General features: G+C 38.3%; 1 protein-coding gene across 4 annotated transcripts in view; it reads left to right on the top strand.

Moving 5' to 3' along the window:
- The first annotated feature begins 4708 nt into the window (after window positions 1-4708).
- The window catches only part of LOC140947453 (la-related protein 1B-like), a 55795-nt gene continuing 32830 nt past the window's right edge, over window positions 4709-27673 (top strand). Inside the window, exons 1-23 of one of the 4 annotated variants that reach the window (XM_073396559.1) lie at window positions 4711-5204; window positions 5285-5334; window positions 5427-5498; window positions 5643-5721; window positions 8795-9049; window positions 10396-10594; window positions 10965-11019; window positions 11264-11353; window positions 11736-11841; window positions 12025-12087; window positions 12869-13012; window positions 14223-14305; window positions 15081-15178; window positions 15606-15780; window positions 16100-16141; window positions 16237-16697; window positions 17451-17617; window positions 17887-17974; window positions 19061-19117; window positions 19219-19328; window positions 19920-19969; window positions 20351-20431; window positions 21058-24379. In XM_073396559.1, coding sequence (XP_073252660.1) covers window positions 4958-5204; window positions 5285-5334; window positions 5427-5498; window positions 5643-5721; window positions 8795-9049; window positions 10396-10594; window positions 10965-11019; window positions 11264-11353; window positions 11736-11841; window positions 12025-12087; window positions 12869-13012; window positions 14223-14305; window positions 15081-15178; window positions 15606-15780; window positions 16100-16141; window positions 16237-16697; window positions 17451-17617; window positions 17887-17974; window positions 19061-19117; window positions 19219-19328; window positions 19920-19969; window positions 20351-20431; window positions 21058-21747 — 3462 coding nt within the window. In that variant the 5' untranslated portion in view covers window positions 4711-4957 and the 3' untranslated portion in view covers window positions 21748-24379. Of the gene's footprint in view, window positions 5205-5284; window positions 5335-5426; window positions 5499-5642; window positions 5722-8794; window positions 9050-10392; window positions 10595-10964; window positions 11020-11263; window positions 11354-11735; window positions 11842-12024; window positions 12088-12868; window positions 13013-14222; window positions 14306-15080; window positions 15179-15605; window positions 15781-16099; window positions 16142-16236; window positions 16698-17450; window positions 17618-17886; window positions 17975-19060; window positions 19118-19218; window positions 19329-19919; window positions 19970-20350; window positions 20432-21057; window positions 24380-27673 lie in introns of those variants that run through there. The other 3 variants (XM_073396556.1, XM_073396558.1, XM_073396557.1) reach the window with 3 other exon arrangements.

Below are 27673 nucleotides of genomic sequence, written 5' to 3'. Positions count from 1 at the left end.
GTCCTCATTTATCTTGATTTTAGGGGCTCACTGAGTGTTTGTTAAGAAATACAGTCGAACCTCTCCATAACGGCCACTCTGGAGACAGAACTGGAGAGAAATTGCCGTTGTAGAGAGGTTTAAACAAGAGTCAATGTATGGATTGTCCCTCGGAAGAAAGTTGCCGTTGTGGAGCCGAGGTGACCCGTCAGTTGAGGTTCGACTGTACTGAAATAAGGGCTACGATCCCGGGGGGGGGGGGTACTCCCTGACAAGAGGCTAATAGGGATGTGCTGCTGGATGGGGTCGCATTTTCACGACTGGAGTGACTATAATGGGGTCGGAAATTTTCGGATTTTTGGGGTAATTAGGGATTCAAAATGGAAAGATTCTGGGTTAAAAAATCAGAAAGTTGTTGTTTATTAGATGTAACAATAAGCTCGCATTGACCGCATTACATTCCGCCGCTTGAAACCACATTGATAAGGTAGATGTATAAATAAAAAGTGACTAAGTTGGGATTGCGAGAATTACATTTTCCAAGAAGTGAATAAGATGGGGTCTATAGTTGGCCAAAAAATAGACTATAATGGGGTAGGGGCCCTGAGAGGCCCGCGGCACATACCCAGCAAACATTAACTCAAGTACCCCCCCCCCCCAACCCCGGGGGGCTACAATGCGCCAACTTTTTTGCCGGAAATTTCGTGTTAACAAGTGAGAGCCTCTCAGTTATTGGACATCTATAGCTAATATTTGTCTACATGTGAAATACATTGGGGTTTTTAAATTAGGGCCTGTTTACATGGAGGTTTGGGGCCCCAAATAGGTGAGGTAACAAGTGGCGGGTCGCCCCACCTATCATGTAAACGCGATCAAATTTAAATGAGAGATTATATGGACAGGCGGGTTTGTAAGATTGCATGTAAACGAGGGTTATGTTTTTACCCCACCTAAGCGGGTTACCTCGACCTACCTATTGTTACCTTTTAATGATGCAAAGCCACCGCCAAAGTGGATTTTGCGCGAATTCAATGTATCACGAATCCGACGCCGGCTAGGCGGGTTACCCCACCTTGAAGCGTTTACATGGCAAAATTTGGCACCGGCTGAGAGGGTTACCCGGTCGGGCAGGCTGGGCTACCCGCCTTGGCGGACCACCTATCATGTAAACGTGATCAAATTAAAATGAGAGATTATATGGACAGGCGGGTTACCCCACCTACGCGGGTTACCTCACCTTCCTGAAGTCTCCCACCTCCATGTAAACAGGCCCTAAAATTAAAGCGTGGACTGTAATTAACCATAATGACCTTTAGTCGGGACACCTTCGGAAGTCTCAAAGACAATTTTGTGTCCAAGAATCCCGGGGGTACTCCTGGCCATGGGAATTCTTGATGGGGGTGTGCCGCCCTGTTTTCCAGTTTCTGACCTTATTTAAGACCAACAAAATTTAATTTTCCGCACCAGTTTTCAGACCAGACCTCTAAAATCCATGCCCGTTTTTAGACCTGGCCTTTAGGCAGAAATTATGTTATCATTACTTAGATTAGAGCGCAAACAAAAAATTCTTCAAAGCCATTTCGAATTCGCATATTTCTCTTTCTTTCTTACTCATTTGGAATTGAAACGATAAATACGTTCATACACTCCCGTAGTTCCCTCAAAAACTACACCCGATTCCAGACCAAACTGGGCAAAATCTATACCCGTTTTCAGACCAAAAAGGAGCAAAACCCTACCCGATGGGGCGGCACATACCTAGTATCTTATATAAGGGAGTATTCCCCCCCCCAGCAACCTCGTTCCCAGGGTTCTCTCCTACCCGTCCCTACCGAGCGAGAGAGGGTAGGAGAAAGAACCTGGGAACAAGGTTGGGATGACAGATTTTGCTCATATATTTAAACAATTATATCTTTCTGGTAAACCAGACTGGTAAACTTTAAATTGAAAAATCAGCTTGATACGTGACACACCAGGGCCCAGTTGTTCGAAGGCCGATTAGCGCTTAACCTGGCGTTAAATTTAACCCGGGCTTATCTTTCTTGTGTTCAAAAGCATTTTCTCGGATAATTTTCTCTGTTATATTTAGAGCTTTCAATCATCAACTTGTAGACAAAAAGAATTAAAACTGAAATTCTTTTTAAGCTTTCAAATTTGAATTCAAATCTCGCACTAACCCTGGGTTATCTTAACCTGGCTTTGAACAACTCGGCCCGGAGGTTTTGACCCAAAATTGATTAATAAAATCATTAACTTCTGTCTTCTAGTATTCTTTCCGCAAACTTGGACACAAAATCATGCACGATTTCACACTTGTGGTACAACTAAGGCGCCAAAGGCATTGCAGTGAAGTGCGATCTACCAAATAAATAAAAAAAAACAATCCTCCTAAACTTCGATCATTTCACAATGTCTCTGTAATTTTTATCTACATCCGGCCTCTAAAACATCTGAGATATAAGCGTTTTAAAAGATGTACTCACAAGCAAAATTTTGCCGGTTATGAATTTATTCATAGATAGGTTTCCCCGAAGGGTTGCCTTAACAGCAGAAAGCGGACCAACTTTTCCACGTGCCCAGCCGTGTTTGGTCCGTTTTCATTCTTGTATTAAAGTATGTAGAAATTTTGTTAGAGTTACAGCCTACATGTACAATACATGTCACATTTGTTGAATCATGGTTTACCATTTGCAAAAAACGGCAAGTCTAAACATTGGTAACTAGGAGAACGAGTACCACAGTGAGAAGTTAGATCAATTGACCAGGAGTGAGTTTTAAGACGTACGTATATGAAAAACCCTCAATTTTTATCTTGAACTACTTGTAGTGTTTCGACAAAATTTGATGAGTATCTTTCATTTTAGGCCAACGTATATGTATTTCATCAGGATTATTGGGAATTAGATGTTTTTGATGGCCAAGATGTTCTATTGAACATCAGGCACGTAGCTAAAATAAATTATTGCGAAACGCGGAATAATTATATTCAAATTTTTGTAAAACTTGTCGAAATGCAATAGGCCAGTTTTCGAATAATTCGTGGGTCGATGTTTATTCCTCATTATTAGTAAAGTGAAAGTTAATATCACAAATTAATCAATTGTAGCTAAATCGCCTACATACTGCATTGAAATTTCTCTTTTTGAGTTCAAAATTGTCATTTGTTTCATGATATTTAGACACCGTATTGTTCTCCGTTTTTGGTCTGAGAAAGCCGCGCGGCAGCTGATCGTCAGTGTCATTCCGTTTTGTTTCACCAAATGGGAATTAATTCAGTCATGGCGCGTTATTAAGCGAAGGATCGCGTAACTAGGAATGTAGCAGTAGAGAGTTTTGCAAAATTTTTAGGAAAATTATTAAATTTACAAAAGGTTGTACGCGGATCATGTACAGAAATTAATTTGAATCCGAGATCAGAAGTCAGCATCACTGGTTGCAACTCATGCGAACGGTTTTTTTTATCCTCAGAGTTGCGGGCGTTATTTTGCCTACGATAGCTCTATTGACTATTTTACCACTTTGTTTTGTTTTGTTTTTTTTTATTGGTCATGAACCCATCCTGTATGGGTATACTTCCAGTCAGTGATTAAACAAACTCGAGTTAAATAGAGCAACTCCAGTCTGCAGTAGTGTGAAGACCAGACTTTTGCCACAGTAGGAATTTATCTACCACGCATCATTCTCTTTTATTGTGTTCTCCTTTTTGTAGGTTACTTGTTAATCTCTGTGTCGGTCGTGTCAAAAAATAAAATTAAGTCTTTTATTTACAACTTTATTTCAAGCTAGATATACTTGACTTTCTAAAGACGCTTTTCAGCAGGTTAATAATCTTAAAGTACTTATTTATTTGTAAACACCTTTCGCTCTCTCGATGGTTGTGTTGCGTTTTTTGTCAGTTCCTAGTGACCTTTGTTACTGCAGGGAAGGTTTGTAGGGCATACTTTTGTCGGTGCTGGATGTGCAAAAGTCTCAGTTTGACTACGAGTAAAACGCCTCCTTGAGCTAAGTTCCTGAGCACGCGCGTTGTTTCACCTGTTATTGATTTAATCAGAAAATATTGACTCATAGTTCATATCACTTTAAAAAAAAACAATGTTCATAGATGCTTGTAAGAGGTCAGACGGTTTCATTATTTTTCAATAGAGAAGCAATCAAAGTGCGGTTCACTTCTTTAATGCTTGAATGGTCACATATAGTTGTTGCTTGGCGGTTTTTTACCTTGAAGTTTCATTCAATGTTAACCCGCCAAAATTCTGCCAGCCACTGATAGCCTGAATTCGATTTCCTGATTGAAGTTATGTATCTCAGGGACACCCGATGGAAACAATATAACACGAACCGAAAAAAACAGCTGCCTTCAATAATAATCAAACGAATATGAATATTTATAAATTACCTTTATATATCTCGCCCCTGTTTGTGAGGTAAGTTGGTAGAAATAGTTTATCTTAACTTCAAGTCTTTGTCTATTTAGATTTCATGACTGGCAAAAAAGATAATAAATAACAAACTAGTCACAAGTGTAAAACGTAAAACTCTTGAGCTAAAAGAACTCTTGATAGCGATACAGCAGGTAGGGATGGTTTCACCATTTAATTTTTTGTCTCAAGTTTGGTTTTGACGGGTAGTTCTTTTCTGTTTGTCCAGCTTTCCCGATTTTAAGTCTTTGTTCTTTACTCTTCTATGATTGGCTAATAAGCTGTCCTGATCACTTGCTTCGCGCATGGCCAATAGGATCCGTGAAGTTCAGAGTCGCTCTCTCTCTCAAGCCACATGGCTGAATGGTAAAGAAAAGGTGGAAATTGGCTGGGAATTTTCGACTGTCTGTTTTTAGAAGAGGAAAGGAAACCTTCGCGGACGCAATCTGAGACTATCTACTCCTCGTGTGTGGGGTTCAGGTTTGTTCGTCGGCTGAAGGTTGCCTTGGGGAACAGTTTGAATACGCGGACTAAACTAACACGTTCACTTCTTTCGTATTATGACTGAAGTCGAAAGCGTTCCTAAGGCGAAACTCGATATCGGTGAGGATGAAAGTCACATCACAAACAGTTGTAAAAATGCCATAGACCACGTAGACGTCGATAACTGCACTGCGGAAAAAGACGAAGATGAAAATGTGAGCGAAAACACGTCGGAGAACGAGAAGAATCACCATGACTCGGCCGCAGCACCTCCCCCGCCGAAAAATCCTTGGACAAGACACTTAAAAAGCAAGGGCGAGAAAGGTACTGGCCTTTAGCGGAGGTTATATTTATAACCAGATTAAACAGCTGTTTTTGAACCAAACTGTCTGTTTTTCTTTCAGAGGAGGCGGAAAAACCAACTGTTGTGAAAGCCGCTAAACGCAAGGGAAAGGTATCTACTGACGGGCATGGGGTAGGGAGTGTTGTGTTGTAGTTGGAATTTCAACGGGTCGGCATCTCATGTGGTGTACGTATTTTATTTAGGGCAGTGAATTCACTGATATAACCAACTGGCCAACTCCTGGTGAATCCACAGCAACTAATAAAGATGCAAAGGTACAGAAAAGTAATTTCCTGCTCTAAATTGTGTTAGCGCACGGTGGTTGTGCATTTCGTATCGTTTGTTCTTGTATGGTTGTATGTATACGCAACACCTTTGTTAACTTCTTTTCTAATAAGATTTTGTTGTTTGTTTTGTAGCCCACTGCTAGCAAAAAGGAAAATGCCGAAAACGAACTTTCAGAAGACGAAAACTCAAAAACTACGCCAAGAAAGAAAGGTGCGTAAATTTGTTTCTTGTGAAATGTTCTTGTATAAACACGATGTTTTCCGGCAATCTTCGTTAAAACAACAACCTGTCGATTATGTTACCATAATATATGCCTTTCATGCTGCCGTATAAATGGTTTGTGTCTCTGAAATTTTGCATCGTTTAATTGGGTACAGAGTCGGTTACTGTTTTTTGGACGATTAAGTTCTTTTGTACCCATTGAACATCGCTCGTAATAATAATGTAAAATGATGTATCTTTTGGACACAACGCCATTTGTACATTTGTTTCATCTACCAGATTCAAATGTTTTAGTTCCATTTTATAAGAAGAAAAATGGTCTTCTTTTTGAAATATATATAATATATATTTGTAAACGAGAATAAATTATTCAATGAATCACTGGAAGTGGTTGTACACGTGCAAAATAGCTGACTTTGCATCACACTTTTTTTGGCAAGGGAATATGGATATGGGTCTTGTTCTCCTAAATCCCGTTACATTTTGCCCAAAGTAAGAAGTCTTTTATTTGCTCAACGCAGTAGCAGTTCAAATTATGAATGCAAAGCAATATAAAATTAATGTTGTGTATTGATGAAGACAAAACAAATTGATTTACTATTCCTTCAGTCAGTATGAGTCACCACATTATAAAAATGTGGAACACAGTTGATACAAGGAACCTTTTTTTTTAATGTGTGACTGACTTTAGAAAAATTTCCTCAATTCTGTGCTAATTACTGGTGGTGAAAATACAGACTTGTTGCAAAGAGTTACGTGGAACAAAATATTTCAATGCCCTCATAAATCTGTCATAATTTTAAGACAGGGTAAGAGAAATTGTTGGAGAGTAATGGGTACTTTGCTTGCTTCACAAGTATCTGTGATCTTTCCCAATTACTAAATTTAGAAGTGTAAGATTTCTTATTTCTTTTGGTGACTGTCACTGTAACATATTTAAACTTGGATAAACTGCCCTAGTATGCCTAACTTCTGCTTCAAGGTGGCTAGAAAATTTTTGTTTTTTTATAGAAACCATATATATACTGGGCACCTCGGCCTCATAGGTTCAGAGCTCTGGGCCTCAGTCAATTTTTCTTGTATCAGAGTTTTTGTCTTAAGTTAATTTTTAGAACAGTGGCCAGTCACAATGACTGGCCAAAGAAATATTTGTTTCTGACTGTTCAAAATGTTAAAAAAAGTTAACTAATGACAGCCCATAAACTCAAAACCACTATTTGTTTGTTCTAGCTGTTGCTAGACTGTTAACAAAGTGGCACAATGGTCAAAACCGTGAGTTAAGTTTTTGGCCAGTGAAGTCTCTATTCTGGCTTTGCTTTTTAGAAGAGTTTACTTGGTATTTAGATCCAGTCATTAGTATCACTTTGCTATGCTTGGTTTGCAACCACAAGACAAAGTAGTTGGTTAGAAAAACAATCCATTTTTCGCAGAATTTTCATAAAAAATAGTTTGTTTCTTAATTGAGAAAAATGCTTTTGTTCTTGTTAACCAAAATGGGCACTGCTGCAAACCATTGATTAAGAGGCTGTGTACATAAGGGAACTCTTTATTTAACATAAGGTGACATAACATACTAAGTTTATTCAAGACATTGGAATAAAAAGAAAACTAAACCAAAATCTCAAAACCGAAACAGGAGGCCACCCTATAAGGTTCCTTAAAATAAATAAATAAAAAATATATTTATTTGTACATGTAATTAGGTCATAGTGTCAATAAAAACTACTGAATTACTCAAATTTATCTTTTATAAAATCCCTCTATCTTCACATTTTTTAAAATCTTGCCTCAAAAAGTCTCAAAGTTCCTGCTTTTAACCACCTGCTGCAATAGGTTAATTCAGGCAAAAGTGATGCACACAATGAAATGAACTTTTGTGGGAATTACTCTTTGTACTTTAAATGAATAATAAATTATTAAATTCTAAAGAAAAAGAAACAAAAGCAAAAACACGTAAAACAAAATGTAAAACATCAAACCATTGTTGTAAGAGAGTGAAAAGGGTGCATCTAGATGTTTTTACTGTTATCAACTGCAAGGGAATTGGTAATCACGACTATTGACATGTATTTTTGCTGACCAATTTTTTATTTCTTCAGTAGTGAAAAAAAAACATACTAGGCAAGGACTGAATTCGACCTTGTTAACTTTGTATTAGTAGTAGTGGCTCTTTTCATGTGAAGAGTAATAGTGTACACTTAGACTGGCATGTTGTCTTTGCTTTGTTTTGAGTGACATTTCCAAAGTGGATTTTAGTTTTGAGCTGACACTTACAATGATAATGGAATTAGGGAAATATTTGTTCTTCATGTTGGTTTCCTGGTTACCATGAAGATTGTATTAGTGATTCCCATTATCTTGAATTTTCCCTTAACATGATTGCTTAGAAAGTTGTGACTTGGTTCATTTAGTTTCTGTAATGCTTAATATACCAAATAGTTCTTTTCTAGTGTCTTGTTTTTTCTGTGTTTGTACTTCCTTTCTGATAAGCTGCAAAAGTATTGGTAATTTATGCAGAATTTCCTGAAGGTCACATTCTCTAAAAAAATGAGTGCAAATTATGATGATTTCTCCAGTGTATATTTTGTGTATAATATACAACTATCCCCCAAAAGGGAGGTGAATAGTGGTGGATATATACTGAGACGCGAAGCGTCAAATTACATTTGTAGTGCTATGAACCAACCCTGTGGGTGATAGTTGTATATTATACACAAAATATACACTGTTAAAGCAGTGTCACTTTTTATCTTTGAATTTAAAACAGTACAAGCAGTTACTTAAACAAGAGGCAAATCTAATGCATCAGGATCTCTTGATACACAGTTATCCAATGGTGACTGTCTTGAGTACTTGAATTTTACTGTTTTAAAATACTCCTCCTGATCGTTAGTAATTTACCAAAGCCTTCTTTATAACCACATACTTAAGAAAATGAACAAAAGAATCTTCCCCCCTAGGTGCCGTAATAAGGAATTTAAAAAAATGTCCATTGTTTTCTTTTCACTTTTTAGTCGTGAAGGAAGTTTTTTAAAAGTGTTTTATCTTTACAATGATTCAGGTGGTCGTCCAAAGTGGGTTCCATTGAATCTTGAGGGAACAGAAGGTGGTGCAGAAAATTCAAACAATGATGTCAACCCAGATAAATCTCCAACATCTCCAGAAGCTGCTTCACCTAGTACCAAGGGGACAAGGTCACCCATTAACCGGCAGAGCCCAGGGGGCATGTCAGGAAATATATCCCCTGGTAGAGGGGGTAGGGGTGGACGTGGAGGACGAGGTGGCCGTGGTGGAAGGGGACGTCGAATGCCAAGAGGTGAACTACTTTATTGTTAGCTTACAAGACCATATGTGCTCCTAGGTGTTTTGTGTTTAAATAAACTTGCTTGGTTAATTGCAATTGTTTTTTGAGTTATCACCTTAATCTTGAAATTAAATACCTGCTCAGAAATTTAGTGCAGAAAGTGGTTAATAATAATATGGCTAGATGAAAAAGTTGTGGCACCAGTTTGAGAAATTGTGATGTTCTCATTAAGAGACTCAGATTTGGACTAAAATGTAATTTAAGTAAAGCACAAAAATAAATTTTCTCAAAATTAAGTAAGTACTCACAGAAATATGTATGCAGCAATAGGTACAGGGTGTGTAGTATATTTACTTGTGTCGCACGTGACAGCGTAAATATTAGAAAGAGACTGAAATATGATATTGAATAGCCGCGGGGAATCATTTCAAAAACTGGAATGTTTTTGCGAGCCTTGCAAAAGTTACCACAAAACATACAGCATAAATAGGGAGGTGTAGATGGTGCGGAATATATGATAAAAGACGCCTCAGAACCTACCTTTCATGTTCGTAGCAAGATAGAAAATTCCATAAACTTTCAAAACTAAATAACATTTGTCATGTGTAATTTTAAACCTCTTACTTTTGCACTGATTGCGACTTTTTTTTCAGTTTTTACTTCATGCAATAGCGACCTAACATTTCTAACACTGAAGGAAAAGTCATGATCTTAATAGCCAAGGTTTTTGGAAGACTATTAAATTCATTTGACACCATTTTCAGAGAAGAGACTTCAACTGCACTGCAGTGGAAGTAACAGAAGCGAATTTCAAGACAAGTGCTTGTTTGTTTACCTTTTATCTGCAGAATGATTTTTTTTGCCTACAGCTGACAACCAAACGTTTAACATTTTTGCTTTTAAAGTGCGGAATGAGCAGGAAATTTTGTTACTTGTTCACTCGAAGTTAGCCTCAGATTCATAAGTTTTAGGTGCCTGTTCGGGCTCCCTGTTTGAAATTTTGGTTGCCTGAGGGTAAATTGTAGGCACCTCTGGTGACTGGGCACTCATTAGGCAGCAGCCTTGTATCTAATGCTGATCATTTGGCTAATTTTGTAACCGTAAAATATGCTACCGCTTTAGTGTCCTAATAATGTAATGTTAATGTAACTGACCTGTACCTGCAATTCAGCTATAAGCTGCAAAAGGTGTTAATAAACAAGTCATTCTGTCATTGAGTCAGTCATTCAGTTCCTGCAAAACTGGTAGTTAGTTTGTGCTTAAATGATAATACTCAGTATCATCCAACCTAAATTGTCTTCAAATGGCAAAGAGCAACAGTCTGAAGCAGGAGTGAACATTTTTTGTTGTTTTAGGAGATGGCCATCACATACCATACAACTCCTATCAGCAGCAGCAGTTTGGATACCAGATGTACAATGGAACAACCTACTTTGCACCACCCCAGCAATATGGCAACACTCAGCCTTATAACAGTAGTTTTTACTACAACTCAGGAAACTACATGGCTGTACCCCTGGATGACGTAACTCTTAAAGAATATGTCAAAAATCAAATGTAAGATGTTTGATGTGTTTGCAATAATAATAGTTTTTTCGTTAATCAAACAGCGCAGTTTTTATAAGCACAAGCAAGAGCTCAAGAGCTGAACTGAACTTCTGAATTACTGAACATGTAGCACAAATTTCTCATCCTAAAACTCAAATTTTTTCCTTTTGCTCCTATTAATGGCCTATCCACCAAGTAACCACTAGTTGAATGGTGGACTTGTAAAAAAAGATTTGACTATGTTTGCTTTTTTGGTTAGGGAGCAGAGCACATCTGTTCATAAGTATTTTAAAGACTCTGTGCTTATAAAGTGACTATCTAGTAACCAATATATTTCAGCCAAAGGTTTACAAATCATCTTCTTTCTTTTTGACTTCAGAGAATACTATTTTAGTGAGCAGAATCTTCAAAAAGACATCTTCCTGAGACGACAGGTAAATAACAGTAATAGTAAAAATGTAAAGTTTAAAGTACATGTAGTGTACAGCAACATTAAAGTGACCTTTTTGTCTAGTTTATTACAGGGCTGTCACTAAGATTTCCTTTAGCTGTTAGGGTTCTTATGAAACTATGGCGAAACTATGGGGAACGTCTAAAACTCAATAGGTTTATTTGAGTGAAACAACAACTCTGTATTTACTGTATTAACTGGATGTTGCATTGTTTTTGTTCTACTAGATGGATAGTGAAGGTTACATTCCTATTGCGCTCATTGCAAGCTTCTACAGAGTTCAGGCCCTTACACAGGATTACAATCTTATATTAGAGGTACAAGTATGCCCCACTCTGCCAGTACATTAAGTATGCCCCTGTCATATTTTGTCTTCTCTTGTTAAATGTCATGAAAATGATTCAAGCCCTCTTCAGTGTAGTTTTGTCACACCAACAGCTGTGATACAATTAAAACCTGCATGTAAGAGCTTACATTTTTTGAAGTCTTCTAAAAAATTTAACTGGAACCCACATATAAGATTAGAACCTGCTTGAATTTGCTTGGCTAAACAGGTTCTTATAATTATTTTTGGGTATTAAAGAGAAAATTTCTGCAAGCAGGTTTTTAAACCACTGGGTTCCTACATGCAGGTTTTTACTGTATTTTGAATTTTTTTTTTTACTGATAGGGAATAATGTTAAGTGTAATTTGTTATAGGCATTACAAGGCAGTGAGGTAGTGGAGCTTGATCCTACTCACAATGCAATGAGGAAAAAGGAGAACCCTGTATTGTGGGTTATTCCAGCTGACCAGCCATTCACTGGTAAGAAGCAAGGGTCAATGATAAATTCTTTACTTTGTACTTTTTAATTTGAAATTTTGAACCATACATATTGTGACATCTGGAGGAGCATGATGTTTTAAGACTGAGTCGAGTAGCAAAATATTTCTTTCCTTCCATTTTTTGTCCGTTAGATGTAAGATTTTTTTTTTGTTTTCTTTGCAGTTGAGAATACTGCTGCTCACATATATGAGACCACCCCTCAAGTGAAACAGCATCAAGTACAGGGTATGAACACAGACTTTTGACTTATACATCACTTACGTCTCTGCCAGATGCCCAGTCTTACTGTTTGGGAAATAGTTAATATTATTATTAGATAATGAACATTAATGTCAATAGACCTTGTGAGTGGGCATCTGTATAAATGCTGTACTTAAAAAGCTCAGTTTGGCAAAGATGCATTAGGTGTTGTTTGGTCTAAATATAGGTGTATGTTATGCTATAGTTAAAATCTGTTTTCAGGTTAAACCAGAATTTCCTTTGTCTTCTGATATTAATTAGGGCTAGGAAACAAAGGATATTTTGAATCAAACTAGGTTGAATACTGGTTAAACCTGAGAATTAATTTTACCCTACAACGCGCACACTTTATTTGAGTGTCATGTAGATATTTATATCGAAGGGTAGTGAGATACATAATTTTACAATTCTATACTCCTTATTTATTTTATTGTATTTTATTATTTTGCCGCACAGAATAAATTACATGAAGAATATAAAAGATAATAAATAGTTAATTAATATTAAATTTAAAATGAGCATACAACTCGGAAGGAGTGACTGTGGCGGGGAAATCTCCGAGAAGCGGAGCTTATGAGGAATAGAGATTTTCCCCCACAGGCAATTTAAATACTAGGTGGCATTTAAAAATAAAGAAAAAAGACATGTATTTTAAGTATATAATTGTGCTTAGAGAAAAATATAGATGTAAGGTGTTAAGGTATTTAGGTTGTATCTTGTCTGACCCTTAAAAATTATTGATTGATCATGTTATCTCTTTCATCAGAAACAGAAGGGTCATCTAATGCTGAACCAGCGAAGCCAGCGAATGTAATCAATGATTTGGTGAATCCTGGTGAATTGATAAAACAGGCACAAAAGGAATCTGTGTTAAATAACACTTTCAATAATAAGGCTGAAGAAGCAAAAGGTATGAATTGCTCCTGAACATATCCGACCAGACTAAGTGTCTCACACTTGATCTATAATTACCTGATTATCTTTTAGTACACTTCATATGACTTAGCTGACCAGGTTAGGTGGGTTTTGTGTTGGTATTAGAAATGTCAGTCTACTTAAAAACTTGAATTTTTTTCCCTTGATTCTGAAAGTTCTCGTACATTACTTATTCATAATCCAGAAATCACTTATGATAATTAACCAGTTTACTCCAAAAGTTACCAAAATAAAACTGAAAAAAAATCCAAATTTCTTTTTTGTAAAAATTAATCATAAGAAGCAAATAGTTCCATGGGAAAGGTGCACCCAAGGGGTTTCAGTACTGAGTGCTAGCACAAGAGGATTTTGTCCACAGATTCAAAAGTTAGACCATGTAGGGATGGTCTTAGCATAAAAGGATCAAGTGGCTGAATACTTAGTTATAATACTGAACGTACCCTTTTACTAAGAAGAAGCGTAGTCACAAAGTTGGAAAATTCTCATTCTCGGAAACTGAGAAAATTGCACCCCAATTTTCCAAGAACTTGTTTTATTCAGGTTGGCTTGCGTACTTCTTAGTCAACCAGGCAGAGCTGACACCAAGGGCCAGCAGAGGCCAGGGATTTGCCCCAGCTTTTATGAGCAGGATTCCTGGCTACCGACTTAAAAAAGTACCAAAGGAATGTCGTAGCTGTTCAGCTTACTGCCCACTAATAATAAAATTTATTTATTATTTATTTATTTTTTATTAATTTATTATTGCATATATTGGGCTATTTGAAATCTTAGTGACAGCCCTGCTCACAGAGCCTTTCTTCGATTTTGGCACACTCGAGAAAGACTCTGCATGAATCAAGTAACATTTGCAGCGTGTTGCTAGGATATACATGTACTGTAGAACCCAGGGCTAATAACTGTCTGCTTGCTACAGTAATCTCAGTTATGACTAGTGGTTTAGATCAATAAACGGATGCTCACACTCAAAAAAACCAATTTGATGCGGCAGAACAAGATTGACTGGTACTGAAGTTTGGGCTGCGGCGACCTCAAAGGTTTGACGTGATTCATGCAGAGCCTCCTTTTCTCATCCTCACTCAAGAAGGAAAAGGGAGGAGGCTCTGCTCCGTGCAGGGTGAGCCCTGCCTGCCATGCTGTCAGGCCAGTTTCTTACTCCAGAAAATTGAAATCTGAAAAATTTGTAGGTGCAAAAAAGCCAGATGTTGACTCGTGGACAGAAGTAAAAAGAAGAAAACCATCATCTACAAAAACAGATGCCAGTAATAAGGTAAGCATGTGAAAATAAGTACATTATTTTGAGCTAGGAGGAATGCCTGTCCCTTGCGGCAGAATCAAGTCAAGGTAAGAGTTGTTGTGGAACCAAGAGTGATGGAAAAAAATGAAGTGGCCTGAACTGGTGTGTGTTCCCATCAACTCAATTCCATCACACAAAAGTTATGCCAAACAGTTCTAATATGAAGAGCTTTTTGATAGGATAGCAACGTTTTGGGATGTAAGTAAGCCTTCATGCAGAAACCATCTTGAATCAAAATTAACATTTTTTTATGATAAAATGAGAATAACATATTGTAATACATCTGTAATAGTTGTAATGTTTAGTGTACAAAGAATAAAAAGACAATGCAACCGCATCAACTTGGACAAAAGCTTTTTAATTCCATCTTGTGGGATGAAACTGTTTTTGTCAGGGTTCAACATCATCTTGAAAACCCTTGAAAACTTGTGAATTTAAGGAGTCAAATATACTTGAAGTACTTGAAAAGAAAAGTACTTTAAATTGGTTAAAGCACATGTACACTATAAAAGCTTTAAAATAAACCATGTTTTAAAGCAGAGGGCAAAATAAGGCAAACAACTTGGTAATAAATTATATTCATTATGAAAAAGTGGTTCATTTCAATGAAGGGTTCAGAAAAGTCTTTGAATAGCCCTTGAATTTTTGGCCTGCAAAAATGTAGGAACCCGGTCTTGTATCTTGGTTCCTGAGGGAGGAAATGATCAATTAGTGTTTGATTCTCAACGCAATGTTTATATTTCATCAGACAAGTGGCTTCTCAAATGATCAGGAAGAACTTGATTTCAAGTTTGACGAGGAACTAGAAAACCAAGGAAAACAACCAACAATATGTTCCTCAGATTGGTATGTTTTGTAACATCTTTTGGGTTATGTTTGAAACCTGTCTTGGAACATTACAGCTCAAAGATACCCTGAATACCTCCAGTGCACACACAAACTGTTCACATATTTTTGGGTATGTGCACATAGATGTAATGTTAGTGTCTAATAATGGATAGTTCTTAATCATTTGAGTTACTGGGAAGGTTGTTAATGGGTAAGTCTCCATAAGTTTTTTTTTTTTAACAGACTGTCTATATGAACATAGTCAAGGACTGCCACACTTGAAATTTAACTTTGTTTTGTTCCTGTGATGGCTACATGCAACATTAAGGTGCATGCATTATTGCAGTCAGGCTTCCAAATGCCCATGAAAAAGATTCAAACCAAGTTTTTTCCATTTCTATTCTGGATACAAGCAAAATATGCTAAAATGTGTGCTAAATTGTAGGGATGATGATTCAGATGATGAAATTGATGACCAGGATATACATAAAATCATGATTGTCACTCAAACTCCACCTCCCGTCAAAAAACATGACCGGACAGGAAACTATGTCACCAGAGTGAAAATGACCCAGGAACTTTCCAAAGCAATAAATGATGGTCTTTACTACTATGAACAGGTATGGAAAATCTGTTTAACTCTAAATGGTGATTGAGTGGTTTTGTTTCCCACAAGAGATGCAACAGAAATTTCAGTAGGTGTCAGTTGTGACTTGCCTGTTGAGGGTACCAAGGTGAAAGTGGTGGCTTTAACTCAGTGTAATAACAGTCAACTACTATGGTGTGATATGCTTTCTTCATGCAAATTCTACTGTTGCCATTTCCTACTCTCTCTTCTGAGACTAGTCAAAGTGTTTAACATCTGTAGGCATGATTTTTGTGATCTTATGTTTTGTGGGTCTGGAATGTGCAAGGTTTTATTTTTTTTGTTTTTTTTAGGATCTTTGGGATGATAGTGATGACAGTTATCTCAACAGAAAGGTAAGTAAAAACACTACATCTTTGATGAGGTATTGACTTTGCTCTCTCTCTTTTTTTAAGATATTGAATACGATTGTGTTCTTTGTTGTTTGCAGATTGTTCTTTCATCATCATGGAAACGTGTTGAGCTTGTCAGTCAGGACAAATTTAATTACCAGCGTGATGCCCTTGACCCACCCAGGGCTCGTTCTTTTACAGAAGCTGAATTCCCTCCCCCCAGTCCTCCCATCACGGTTCCCCACACCACATTATCACCATCAGCAGAAGTATTCCGTCCACGAGCTCACACAGCACCATCAGAACAGTTGTCTAGATCTCTCCCCGCCACAGTCCCTGAACTTCCTACCACTCTTGAGCATGTGACACCTCGCTATGGCTCACGCACTCCGAAGCGAAAAGATGTCAAAGTTGCACCAAGGTTCTTCCCTGCATTCAGTAAAGAGAATGTCAGTGATCAAGGTCCAAAGAAAAGAAAGACAAAGTACAGTCAGAACCCCCCAGTGGAACATCATGTTGGTTGGGTTATGGGTAACAGAGAGTACCCTCCACCTAGAAGGTACATAATGCCATAAAAAAGCTCTAATCCTTGTTTTTTTTTTTTTTCTTAAATTGCTAGTAGTAGTAAAATAGCTTTAATCCTAATGTCCTTTTTGTGTGAATGGCAGTCAAACTTTGTACCCTTAGGGCGATATCCATTTAGTTAGAACTCGCCAGTCAGACCAGCCCAGTTGTTAAGAGAAGTCCATTATTAATTACTGCTATTTATGCTAGGCAGTGGTGCCTTTAAGGAAAAATTTCGAGAAAAGACTGAAATTACAAAATGACCAGTCTGGCTGGCCTTTTCTGACTTTTGGCATGCGTCCTTAGCCTTGACTTAATTACCACACCAATAAAATTTTATTCGTAGTGTTATTCTAACGTTTGGGTGCACAAATGAGACCTTAGATGTGACATTTCAAATGAAATTATTGAAAACCTCTTTAGGTTTTTTTCGTAGTCAATAAAGTGCATCGCAGTGGTATGTTCAGTCACAAGCACATTAATTTTTTGTGAACATAAAGCAAAAGATTGTGCGTGACCAAGAAGCTCCCAACATTAACTTTTGCAGAGTAGTTTTCACCTTTGAGTTTTGGCATCTTTTATAACCAGTCTACTGAATATGGTTTATTAATTTGAAGACAGTGTTACAACTTCTTCCTTATGATGTATTTACACTTGTTATTGTTCTCTAGTTTTCTATTATTCCATTCATTCCTTGCATCTGCCAACATTAATTTGTTATATTAACGTGCTGTGCTTTTTCTTGTAGTCCAAGTTATAGTATCTCTGAGGGTGTACCCCCAGGGGTGCATGTTGGTAGTTATGGTTCAACGCCACAACCAATCCCACGCTTCCAGCATCCCTCTCATGAACTTCTTCAGGAAAACGGTTTTACTCAGCAACTGTACCATAAATATCACTCCAAGTGTCTAAAAGGTATCTCCAAGTAAATAGCATTTTAATAGTGCCATATGTATATATGAGTAATGAGTTATATAAAGAAAAAAAGTTATAATGGCTTGTTTTGTGAAAGGGGGACTCACCTAAACAAAGAAGTCACTTTTTTCAATTTTTAGGGCTAGAAACCTGAATACTTTTGTGGTTAAAACCATATTAATTTTGTTGGTTCTTTTTCATTTTTAATGTTTTGGTTTAGAAACCTTAATTCCTGTGCTGTATATAATGTTTTATTTTGTTTCCTACAGAGAGAAAGAAGGTAGGAATTGGCCAATCACAGGAAATGAACACAATGTTTAGATTCTGGTCATTCTTTCTCCGGTCCCACTTTAATAGGTAAGTTCATTTTGTTGCAGAAAGACTTTTTCAAGAAAGATACAAACTGTCTTAAAAGAATCTTGAAATTTGAAGTTATATTATTTTATAATGTTATGAGGAGCTGGTGCTGAAGTGTTAGTTTTTGAATCTCTGTTGCTGCAAAGGTACGTGCATGTAGCACATCAACTCAAGTGTCTGCCTGTGTAGCTGGTGGTTTTGTTATGGAAAGGTGCAATTGAGCAGTGAGAATAATTGGGCAGCACTGCTCATTCTTTTGGCTTTGATGCTCATTTTTGTGTCTGTGCTGCCTGTTCTACATCTCTCTCTGACAAAACTACCTGTTACGTTGGCTGCTGAAATGATAATGGCAGATTTTCATATTTCACTGCTGCTCAACGCCTTGCCTTTGAAAAGGTGCAGCATGATATTTCCATGTTAAACTCATCACCAGTAGATGAGAGCTTTGGGCGCTGGTGTCTGCAAAGTTAGTGGAGCCAGGCAGTGCTCTAGCACAAGGAAGGAGGTATCCATGGCAACCCTGTGAATGGCGCCCCCCAGGCATAGTCACACTGAACTGTTCAGTGGAATACTTACCAACCAGTACTTACCTGGCCCTGAACTAAAGAGGGAGGGAGGGGTAAAAACACAGCACAAAAATGTCAAGCAAGCAACAAGAATTTAGTGAAGGCACTTTGCGAAGAACTGCAAGGAAGCAAGGTGCCCCTGCTAAAGGCATTTGGTCACCCCTAGCATAGTTGGGAAAACTGTTGACCAGCATTGCTTTGAGGTTAACTTTGCCTGAATTACATTTAGCAGCGTGTAATCTAACCCCTTCGTGTTTTTGGTAGCGATCCGGTGGCTGAAAACTTTGTATCAAGTTTCAGTAAACCCTTTTTCTTTTCCACTAAGCAGAATTTTCTTGTCACGTTGTGTTCTGCCTTGGTTTTGGATTGCCTTTTGTCCCATTCCCTTAAGAATTGAATTGATGGTGGAAGACGTTTAGTGTCTCAATTATCAGCACCCCCTGATTACGTGTTTTCATTCAGTTTGTATTTGAAGGATCTAATAGTGACTTTGTTGTTGTTTATTTTTTCTTCTTGCCAGGAAAATGTATGAAGAGTTTAAAACATTAGCAGTAGAAGATGCTCTGGCTGGTTACAGGTTAGACCTATTCATTTCCGGACTAAAAAGCTAAACATGCTTTGAAAATTCATTTAATAATGTTAATACTAAAACTAATATTCTTTCTATTCTATTCCCAGGTATGGCCTAGAATGTCTCTTCAGGTTCTACAGTTATGGTCTTGAAAAGAAGTTTAAAGCTGACCTATTCAAGGACTTTCAGGCTGAGACTATCCGTGATCATGACTTAGGTACGTTGGGTGCTATGTGTTTAAGTGGTTATCACAGTTGTTTGAAATCAAACCATCAATGACACCTTGATTTCCCCCTGGTGATATCAGCTGGTTCATCTCATTGGCTAGAAGAGTATGTTCATCTTTGACCATTGTAGAGAGTTTTAAGAGATTTTCAGGAGTTTGACTATGTACAGTACCGTTTGAAAGTAAGTTGACACTCCATTTTCAATCCTCGCAGCAAGAATTAAGAGTTGAGTCGAGAACCCAATTCTCCATGGTTGAATCTCGATTCCAGATATACCATTCCTGCGAGACTCATCAAACTGGGATGGTTTTTGTTGAGTTGCAAGAAATTGGCATTCTACTCTTGATATTTGATTGCTGCACGAATCTACAGCCTTCATTCAAGTTTTGAGTAATCGTTTTACTTCTCTTAAGTTAGAAAAAACTATCTATTCTATTAAATAACAAACTCTACTCAATTAAGAATTCCTAAGCTTTTTACAGAAGATTATTGCACTCCTTGTGAACCAACTACCTTGACCAGATGTTATTATGGTTTAATAACTTATTTATTTTTGTATTTTGTTGCTGTTTCTTTCTCAGGTAATCTTTACGGTCTAGAGAAGTTCTGGGCATTCCTCAAATATTACAAAGTAAGTGATTTCTATAGTTTGTTTGTCATAAGTACGTGTTTACGTTGAAGCCCTGCATTAAAATACTAAGTTATGCTGTAGTTCTTGTTGAGCTTGATCAATGCTTAACAATGCTTTGAAAGTCGCCTGTAGGTTTGGTGGAGCTTTCAATGTTACTCCAACATTGTGAAATAAGATCCCTGACACCTTTTTTAACAACTTCATTTGAAACAGTGAAGTATTAAAAATTTGGTTTTAGTGTAATCATCGTGATGTATGTGTCATCCCATTCATCCCAAAAAACGAGGCGATGGGAAGAAAATGATGGGGTTAATAGATGTTTGTTTGTCTTGAAACTTAAAATTTAGTTTTGTTTGTTTGTGTGTTTGCTTGTTGTTTTAGGGAAAAACAAGGTTTGAAGTTGAACCAGACCTCAAGAAGCGGCTTGCTAAGTACAAGACGATTGATGACTTCAGGAATGATGTAAGTGAACAAAATATGAAAATCTTTGATCTCTTATTCAACAATGTTGCGTTGCACGGGACTTCAGGGGAATTTGCTCCTTTGTCTTACATAAATTATGCATTCATAGAGCAATTTTCGTATGACCTTGAAATGAAAACGCGCGAACAAAACAGAAACAAGAAACGAACGGAAATAGAGCGATTTGATTGGTTTATCGAACGGATACAAACGCGAGTGACTTTTGGTTGGTTTAGGGAACGCTCGGGTGAAAAAACTTCATGCCTGAGAACTTTCTAGAAATCAACCGATACTTCGCTTTGACGTCATACTGCAACACGATTGGCCAATCGAACAATGCCCTCTCCATATTAGGGTTTTCTTTGGCGGGAAAACGAAGACTCCATGTTTTGATCTTTTTATCCATTGGCTGATAAAACAAATAACGAAGACTTACAGCAGCCATTTTTCAAGGTCGTACGAAAATCGCTCTACAGCACGTGAATAAGACGAAATTTGAACGAAAAAGTTATCTGGAGTATTATCACATGACCTACATTGGGAAAACAAAAGATACAAGCTAAAGAGGTTTATTATTAGAGTTCAGAATGATAAAGCAACTGTGATTGTCTTTATTTTTGTCGTAGCCAATGAATCAGTTTCCTGTCGACCCGCACAGTAACAAACCACGATCCAGACACAGCTCACACAGCGACAAACACGACCGTCATCCTCATGAGAAGGACGAACAAAAAGAAACTAAACCAGAGCATACTCAGGGGAAGGGTGAACAGAAAGAAAGCATCCAAGATAACCAGGGTGCAGCCAAGGATGATAAAAAGACAGGAAAAAGTGAACACCCAACTCCTGGCACAACAGCTGGCAAGGATGAACAGAAAGAAACTAAACATGACCATCCTCAGAACAAGGAGGAACAGAAAGGAACCAGACATTATAAAGGCAAGGAGGATCACAAGGGAACTAAGCATGAGCATCATTCTAAAGGCAAACACGAGGAGCACAAGGCAAACAAGACCGATAAGAAGAGTTACAAGAGTGGTGAAAGCAGTAATGCAAGGAAAAAGAGCTCAGAACATAAGGAGGAAAAGGTTAGTACTGTAGCGGCAAAGGACAAAACTGTCGCTACAAGTGGGAAACAAAGCAAAACTAAACCAGCTGCAGAATCCACTTCTGACAAAGACATTTTGAATCAAGCTGCTTCCGTCACTGCTTCTTCTGTGTCCTTATCCCAGGAAAAAACAGAAGTCGACACTGGCTCAAGAGACAAACGGGATGCCCCTGAGGTTGCATCAGTTTCTGAAAAATCTAACACGTAAGAATTGGCAGCCGTCATGTGACGGTAACAGAACATTGGATTTTAGATATGATCAAAAACAAAAAATTTAAAATTGAAGAAAACCACCAAAAAAAATTTAAAAGATATCCAGCAGAACGTCAATGAAAAACCCTTTGCTGTCTTTTGAAAGTGGCATAGCATCTGGGAGGATAAGAAAACTTCTGCTGCCAACCGTGGCAAAACATTGTAATGCACTTGGAACGTCTCCAGCACTGTCTGTCGTCGGTCCACACCTCTGTAGAGTGTGATGGTAGTCTTGATCGCAGAACTGCGCTGTCAAAGCTTTGCAGTTATTCCACTAAGGATGCTCGTATAATTTGATCCAGAATACATCAGTATGACAAAAAAACAAAACAAAAACTCAACCGCAACGGTATATTTAACTGAAATTTGCACTGAAGGGTATCTCTAATATTGGTATCATCTATCATCAATCATCGCATTCCGCTTCACTTTTGTATTCATCGGTTATCAGCCGCTGTCATGGAGTAGCATCTAGGATCTGTTACCTTCAAAACGAGTTCAAATCATTTTGCCCGTCAAGTGTTGTTAGGCGTTCATCACTGGACGTCTCAGTTCACTAGACCACACATGTCGTGATTATTCCAGAAAGAATGGCCAGATGATGAGACTGAGGGAACACTTTAATGCTTATATCTTGAGTTGCATCAGTGGAAACGATATTCATACAGGACTTTCCTCAGTGTGCTCGTAAAGCTAGGATGGTATTAACTATTTTTATCAATAATATGGCGAGTTGATTTTACAGCATTATTTTTTTTTGAGTTGGCCTCAGAGAGATTTATTGAAATTATATAGTGTGAAATTACACGTAATATCAATATTAGTCACTATGATGTTTTACTTCAACATAACGAAATCTTACAGGATATTTTAGTAATTCATGCTGATGTTGCCATAGTGATGGTTGCTGGGTAACATCCAAAACTGACAAATAATCCAAAGATTGCCCGAGCAAGATCTGGGTTTCATAGCAAGAATTTTGTGTGTTGAGACTATTAGAGACCTGTAGATTCAAGGGCGAGGACGACTACGAGTACGAGATTTGACTATAAAGTTTTTTCGCGTATTCTCAAAATATAGACTCCCCGGAAAGCTTCATTTTACCATTTTCACTGGAAAAGTTAGCACTGTTACCTTTAGTGAAGGAGGTTACACCCTCTCCCGATGGCCAAGTGATAAAACTTCTAACATTTGATAACTTGCTTTCGCCACTTGACATTCTCGCCAAGACTCGTAGTAGAGTAACGATGGCTGCCACATTTTCCCGCAAACTGGTGCTGGTTCACGTGCGAGCAGTAATCAGTATTGAGAAAATCTCGTACTCTTAGTCGTACTCGTCTCAGAATCTAAAGCTCTCTATTTGCAATCAAAGGCTGTTTTATTGTGATTGTAGTCACAAAATGGTACCCTATTTATGTATTTGAGCAGTTGCTCTTGATCTAGGTGTACATAAAGATTGGTAACTTATAACTTAATGAAATCTCTTCCTCAAAAATTAGGGAGCTTAAGCAATCACTCTGCACCCTGTCAGCAGAGCTTCTCTTTTAGCGTAATCGGCCAAGACTCTACATGAATCGAGTAAGATCTTTCTGGAGCATGCGCTGCTTGTTGCTAGGCTACATGTTCGAACCCAGGCCTAATCTCCTTGCGCTTGGTATATCGGGCTGCGTTGGGCTCAGTTATGTGCTTCCTTAAGATGATCGAGGAGGAGTAAAGGAAATGTTACACGACGATTCGCAGCAACGATTTTTAGCGCAAAACAGCGTTGCAACATTGTTGCGATATTGTTTCGAATAGTTTCAACATTGCTCCAACATTGCAACGCTGTGTTGCGCTAAAAATCGTTGTTATGAATCGTCTCGTGTAACATCACTTTTTCTCCTCCTCTAGCAAGAAGAAGTCAAAAGGAGGCTCTGGTGGCAGGGTGTCACGACGGAGACAGTAGTAAAACCGTCACTAAAAGATGAATTTGTACTTAATCGCGTTTGTTTGACCTCCCTTAGTATGTCAATTGATATAGGCAAATCAGTTTCTTGGGGGTAAATTCTTAAGGACTGTATCCAAGTTTAAAGGGAGAAAATAATCTTCTGCGTTGTGTCTTCATGTCCTCCATAAAATGTCGCATTAGGAAGTTTCACGTCGTCGCCTTTGAGTGTGATGTGGTACTTATGATTTATTGAAGTTCGCGTTGCCGCCTTTGTCCTGGTTTCTTACGCTCCCTACTCATTGACATTCAAGAACAAAATATCCGAGCTTTGGTGGCTCGCAGTTTATATATATATATTAATGTTATCAAACTTTGGGAGTACCGTAATATTTGTATAATAGGGTGAACCATTATAAGTTGTATTTTAGGTGTGTCAACCCCCTCACCTCCACAAATGCACCGTGGATTTTGGCTCGATAACCAGCCGCTGTTCGACAAATGCACCCGCAGTCCTTTTCTTCAAGAGGATCGTTGACCAGCCATCGAAACGGTGCAACCCTGCCTTGGCGTACAGTACTGAGTATTGCATAAATGTGGCTATAGATAACAAAGTTAAATATGGGTTGCTAATCAAGAGTATTAAACATGTAAGATTATTGAAGGACAGTTGAATTAGAAATAGTTAATGAAAAAATGTACGGTTGGGAGAGTTATTGCCATTTTTCAAAAAATGGCTTGTTTTCATCCAGTCCACCAGCGTTGTTACGAAACACGTCGGTGAAAAGAACCTCTTGTGAGGGTCCCCAAAATGCTTTGAAGCTCGGGATTCGGGATTTTAAAGAAAATTTGGCGCGAGATCGAGATTGAAATTATGCGCGGGATGTGGGATACCAAAAATAACCCTCGGGATTACGGAATTGCACGAAATTTCGGGTCGGGATTACGGGATTGAAGAACCCTATTGGGGACCCTCTCTTGTGACTAGTAGTGCGCTTTCCACGTGGAAGTTAGCAGCACATCTTGTAAAGTAAACAAATCATCTGATGCTCATCTCGGAATACTTGGAAGGATCTACTGAACCCGGAACCGTCGCTCTCGTTTCGTTTTCGAGTGGACGGTATAGTAGATTCAGATACAGTCGTCTCCCGGTAACTCGAACCATCTTTAACTCGAACCTCCCGCTAACTGGAAGCAATTTTCATTTCCCTTCAGATCATTTTCTATATAATTTTACCCTCGATAACTCGAACTCCCGATAACTCGAACTGTTTTCTATTTCCCTTGAAGGTTCGAATTATCGGGAGTCGACTGTAGTTATGAAATAATTAACGAGGATATTTTGGAAAATGGTGGCATGCTCTCTCAGTAGTTGTAAGGGTGCGCTCAGGCACAAATGGTTACCGAATATGCAGTCATCTCTTGGGGTGTCATTTACACATTTAGCTCGTTCATTTAATTCACTGGTCTTCATTTTAAGGGTACCATTGTGTATTAGTGGTAGTTGTACAAAGTTAATGAGCCAAAAAAAAATCAAATAAATTATTTTAAAACAACAAATAATAGTCTCTTAAATACAGTTAGCTAAGGTTTGTAAGAGGGTAAATCACCAAATCGTTGGATCGTTTTTGCCCGTTTAAAGTTTTCATTTGTTTACTCAATGGTTGAACTTGCTTCAAGTCAACCTCATGAGTTCTTAGAGGTGAGTTAACCCTTTAAGCCCCAATATCCACATACAATTTCTCCAAACTGATCTCTATACATTTCCTTAAAGAATGTGTTGAGGGAATTTGATAAAAGATCAAAGCATTTTCTCTTAGGTGATCAATTTATTAATTTTTATAACCTAATCTCTGGACAATCTATGGATATGGGTAGGAGAAAATTGATGTTGGTCACCATTGGGACTTGAAGGGTTAAGCGAGCCTTACAATAAAGGACTTTTACAGGAGCCCATGACGATGATGATGGGCTGCTGACATTTACAGACTGGAGCAAAAGTCCTCTTTTCTCGTGGTCCCTTGGAACTCTCTCATACGTTCCGCTGCGCAAAGTGAGTGCAGGCGCAAAACCCGAAAGATTCTTACCAAACATTTTGCGCCCGCACTCACTCTCGCCATGCCATGTCCCTTTGAGCTTCTGCGGAGGATAGAGCGCTTGAAAGGTCATGGAATCGTATTTACTAACTGAATCGTTTGTCTACGAGAAACCTCCGAACCATAATAGCAAAAAGAATAGGAGCCTTGGGGAAGAAACAAAACTTACCTCGCACACTCCGCTGATGTTTGGATGTTTCTTGGAGTTGCCGGAAACTATTGTTGGTTTGCATTCTGGTGGTGTGGGTATAGTTCAGTCTTTTTTCAATCTTTTGAATTACGTCATTGGGTTATTGCAACTTCCGTGAGACCAGGAAACATGGTTTTTTTTGCTTCTTTTCACCTTACACCCTCACCTCTCCCGCTTGGCTAACAGCAGATCTCGGATTCAGTAAGGTCGAATGCCTTATTTAACCTCACAGAAGACCAGTTCACTTGCGATATCGTTTCGCAATCAACGAGCATATGACAGTCGATCAATTAAGAACAACTGCAGTTAAATGGCTCTTTCTAAAGGGAAAAAGTTGTTCCTAGGAGGATACATAATTATACGAGTTATATATTCGTACTTTTCAGGAATTTTTAATAGGAGAATCAGAACAACCGAACATTTGGGGTAATATTGCACGCGAGTCAGTTGACCTGGGAAGACTTGCAACAGAAGCTGCAAAGATGCTTCATGGAAACACGCAGCGCCTTCTGGGTTAATAAACCAACAGAGTTTATTTTTCGACGGAAACGACCGACGCAAGCTATTCACCAGCAGCACCACTCTAAACCTCTTATTGCATCTGCACTACCTATTGTTTTCAGAGATAGCGGCATTGTTATGTCACCAGCCCTATCGTTTTCCCAGCCAATCACAGACCTTGTTTGGAGTCGGTGCAGGTCGACCCGACGGAAGGTAATTTATAACTGGGCGTGCCTTATAGGAAGCCCCGTAGTAAGATTTTTCGTGGCCAGCTGAAGATGAGTATTAGTACCGACAATGGAAACAGTGGAAAGTTAATAGAGACCTTAAGATCGAGGTTTTTCGGTAGTTCCCGCAAACCGCAAACGTCATGAAATCACGTGACTAGTGCCTTGCCGTCAGATTTGCGGTTTGAGGTTAGAGCACGCTCCAGAGGGAAGTGATTTTCCGCAGGGATTTTTGCACCGTAAAATATCACAATCTCGCGTTTGATAGGATATGCTACTTTTTTGAACACTTTTGTTTCCTTATCCTCGAATTTATTTTCATCGAAATGTAATTTTGAAGACGATTTCTCAGCTAAACTAGAAGTCAACAATGAATGAAAACAAATATAGACGCTGCTCTCTACCACCTGCGAACCTAAGATCCAAATATAGGCAGACGGCCAATGTGATACGGCTAACCGAAAACCGCCGTGTTCGGCGTAAAATGGCCAAACCTCGATCTTAAGGTGGCTCGACTGGATTTTTTGGTGGGGATACCTCCCAAGTTTGAGCATTAACTACGTCGCCACGAGTAAAGATATGGAAAAAAGATTACCACAACTGTATTATATAAAGATGAAAATTTCTTATGATCTGGTTTTTATTGCAATCGGAGTCGCCATGGCAACGTAACGACGCCATTACGTTTTTTATTTATCTTCGTGTTTCTCTGTACCAAGAGATTTTTTAAGAAATCGCTTAAGGGAGTTTGTACCTTCCATAATTGCCTCAATTATGGCAAAGTTTGAACAAATTCTATGAGAGCGTTTTCGAGATATTTTGAAACAAAGTTTTAAGCATCATAAAAGCAGTGAAATAGCATGCTATCCACACAATTAGCTAAATTTTTAAGAAAATGATAAGCTTTGGAAACGCGGCTTCATCTCATAGTGGTTTGATTCCAT

The sequence above is a fragment of the Porites lutea genome, chromosome 9 (assembly GCF_958299795.1).
Source record: "Porites lutea chromosome 9, jaPorLute2.1, whole genome shotgun sequence".
NCBI classification, from domain to species: domain Eukaryota; kingdom Metazoa; phylum Cnidaria; class Anthozoa; order Scleractinia; family Poritidae; genus Porites; species Porites lutea.
Note: the sequence above shows the minus strand (reverse complement) of the source record. Positions and strands in the feature narration are given on the sequence as shown.